Source organism: Priapulus caudatus, unplaced genomic scaffold (assembly GCF_000485595.1).
Source record: "Priapulus caudatus unplaced genomic scaffold, Priapulus_caudatus-5.0.1 Scaffold258, whole genome shotgun sequence".
Taxonomy (NCBI): Eukaryota; Metazoa; Priapulida; class Priapulimorpha; order Priapulimorphida; family Priapulidae; genus Priapulus; species Priapulus caudatus.
Genome location: NW_014577319.1, coordinates 308,635 through 311,534, shown reverse-complemented (window position 1 = coordinate 311,534; position 2,900 = coordinate 308,635). Strand labels below are relative to the sequence as shown.

General features: G+C 46.4%; 1 protein-coding gene across 1 annotated transcript in view; it reads right to left on the bottom strand.

Annotated features, from left to right (window-relative positions):
- LOC106808177 (glutamate-gated chloride channel-like) overlaps window positions 1–2,900 on the bottom strand; it is a 19,436-nt gene that overhangs the window by 1,717 nt on the left and 14,819 nt on the right. The window contains 3 exon segments of the mRNA XM_014810770.1: window positions 149–301; window positions 1,389–1,526; window positions 2,271–2,353. Coding sequence (XP_014666256.1) covers window positions 149–301; window positions 1,389–1,526; window positions 2,271–2,353 — 374 coding nt within the window.

Genomic DNA, 2,900 nt, shown 5'->3' with positions numbered 1-2,900 from the left:
TCTATTTCTCTCTTTCTCACTCTCTCTCTCTCTCTCGTATCTCTCTCTTTCTCTTCTCTCTCTTTCTCTCTCTCTCTCTGCCTATCCATCGTTGTATTTCTCTCTCATGCCAATTGTTTTAATTATTTGTGTTTAGGGTGCGAGTTACCTAGAGAGACACGCGCTGGCACCGCCTCCTTGTCAAGCCAGAAGGAGACCCAGGAAACAATGACTAACATATAGCTAGGTATGTAGAGCTGTAATAAGTAGTAACTGAACTGTCGTGTCAGTTCCAGCGTTCCTTTTATGCAGCTGTATGCACCTACACAGAAGAGAGAACCATAGAGACACTATTAATGCTATTATACACCAAACTATTCAAATACATCGTTATGCCTCTTGCACGGCTGATCCGTTATGATTAATGGTAAAATGGTAAGATTTTTTTTTACCGGGAATAAAAGAGAAATCGTGAGTATGACGGCCATGCAGTGAACGCCTTAGTTTATACCGGACTACAAATTGTTAATTCTGAGATTGATGATTGACTATTAACATTTATTTATTGTTTAAAGTATGTGTGCCGTATCGTGTTCAATGGGTTGGATTTATCGTCTGCGGAATAGAGACGCACATACACAACACACACACACACACACACACACACACACACACACACACACACACACAACACACACACACACACCACACACACGCACACACACATACACACAACACATATATATTTATAATATATATATATATATATATTTATATATTATATATATATATTAGTGGAATGACACGATATATAGACAACGAGCGAAATAATGTAGGCGAGACAGATAACCGTGGGAAGGGGGGGGGGTAGAGAGATTAAGGTCAGTGAAACAAGTCGATTAAAATTGGCCAAAAATCTCCATATTTCATATCGCGACAAAAGTAACGAGCAAATCTCCTACGCTGTAGCCGTTGTTGTAGCATTCTATATTAGCTTCGCTGAGTTTATATCGCGAGCAGCCAGGCGCCACTGCGCACGAAATTTCAATTAAACATGAAATCGGGGCGGCGTTCTAGCAATTCTCAAACGTAAATTGATGACACAACTTTGTAATAAAGTATTTAAAGCGTTCCTAATAGGGCGAGACGCGTCTGCAGCTTGCTGTGAGCTGGAGTTACGTTAACTAGTTATTGGCAAGCACGAGTGTAAAATGCCAATAGAATTATGGGAGGGAGGTATATATTGAAAATTAGAGATTTGTTTCTCGAATAGTCCTGTCGTATTTAACCGCCTAAGATGCCGCTTCGTCTAAAGATTCATAATTTCACAATCTTCGCCGCAAGATGTCGCGCACGGCGGCATGGCTGTCATGACGGAGCCATGGTTGTGGCGTTGTTGCAGGATGTACCTGTATTCGTATTGCTCGTGCAGTATGTGGTGGTTATCTCATCTCCCAATGTGAAACTCGGTAGCTCCAGTCCCGACTTTTTTTGAATGGGGTCGTTCTGTTTCCACAAGAATATGATGTCATCTGTCGTGTAGCCATCTGAAATAATGAGCACAGCGGGCGGTCATAGAGGCTCAATCGATGTGAATTTTGCTAGTAAATGTCGCAGGGGAAATAGCTGGAGAGTCTGCTGGTTAATACCGTGCAGGGCCCGCGTAGCTAATAGTAACACGAATTAGTGAATATAGATTTTAAACACATGAGCGTTTTCATATTTAGACACACCTTCGACGTGCGTCTGTTACGCAAACGAAATACATAGATGCGCGTGCGGGCTTGTGAGTATGTGCGTTCGTGTGTGCGTGCGTGCGTGTGTGTGTGCGTGCGTGCGTGCGTGCGTGCATGCGTGCGTGCGTGCGTGTGTGCCCCCGTGTATCCGTCCATGTGCGTGTGCGTGTGTGTGCGTGTGTGCGTGCGTGCGTGCGTGCGTGCGTGCGTGCGTGTGCGTGCGTGCGTGCGTGCGTGCGTGCGCGCGTGCGCGTGCGCGTGCGCGTGTGCGTCTGCGTGCTGGGGGAGGAGGGGGAGGTGTGCACATGTTTGTGTGGGGTTAAGTATGTATGTGTGTGTGGGGGGCGCTATGTATGTGTATGAAAGTAAGGCTTATATGTATGTGCGGGGTAGGGTGTAAATGCGTGGCTGTATTTGTGTATCTGTGGTTGTAGGGGCGTGGGCATGGAGGGGCTGCCGACCGACTAACAGTCATCATGCAAATATACCGAACGCGAAATAATATCACCTCACGAATGTGAAATATAGAGATCAACAAAAACTCTGCATACTTACAACTCCCCATTTCTATATCACAGTACTGCTTGTCTAGCGGATAATATTGCAGCGCCATCGGGCAGGACAAAACCAACGATAACCTGTGAAAGAAACGCAGTGCTAGGTGATCGCACGAGCATGTTATTTATCCGCTGAAAGCACGCTTGGTGACTATACTCTACGCGCCCCCGGCTCTCAGCTGCTGTGTGTGATGCAGCCAGAGCTACTACAGTGGCGCTCGCTCAATAGCTGCTCCGTCCGTAGCTACTCGGCGAATTTTCCGACATTCGACTAAAGTATTATTTAACGTAATCGATATCAGAAAATATTTTCGTATTAGAACTCGTTGAGAATTGTGTCGTCGTTGACAACGACGACGTCGGCGTCGTCAAGGTGAGGGGAGAATGAGTGTGACAGAGCCAATTGCAAGCAGCTGCTAGCGCGCGCCTGCACACACACACATGCGCGCGCGCCTGCATACACACACATGCGCGCGCGCCTGCACACACACACACACACACACACACACACACATTCACGGGGCATTGATCGTTTACACTGCAGGCGTAGTACATCGCGTGTATTCATGCGTTTGATCATCGCAAGCACCGACTGCTATATATCGTACATTCTAAGCCCAATCCTACA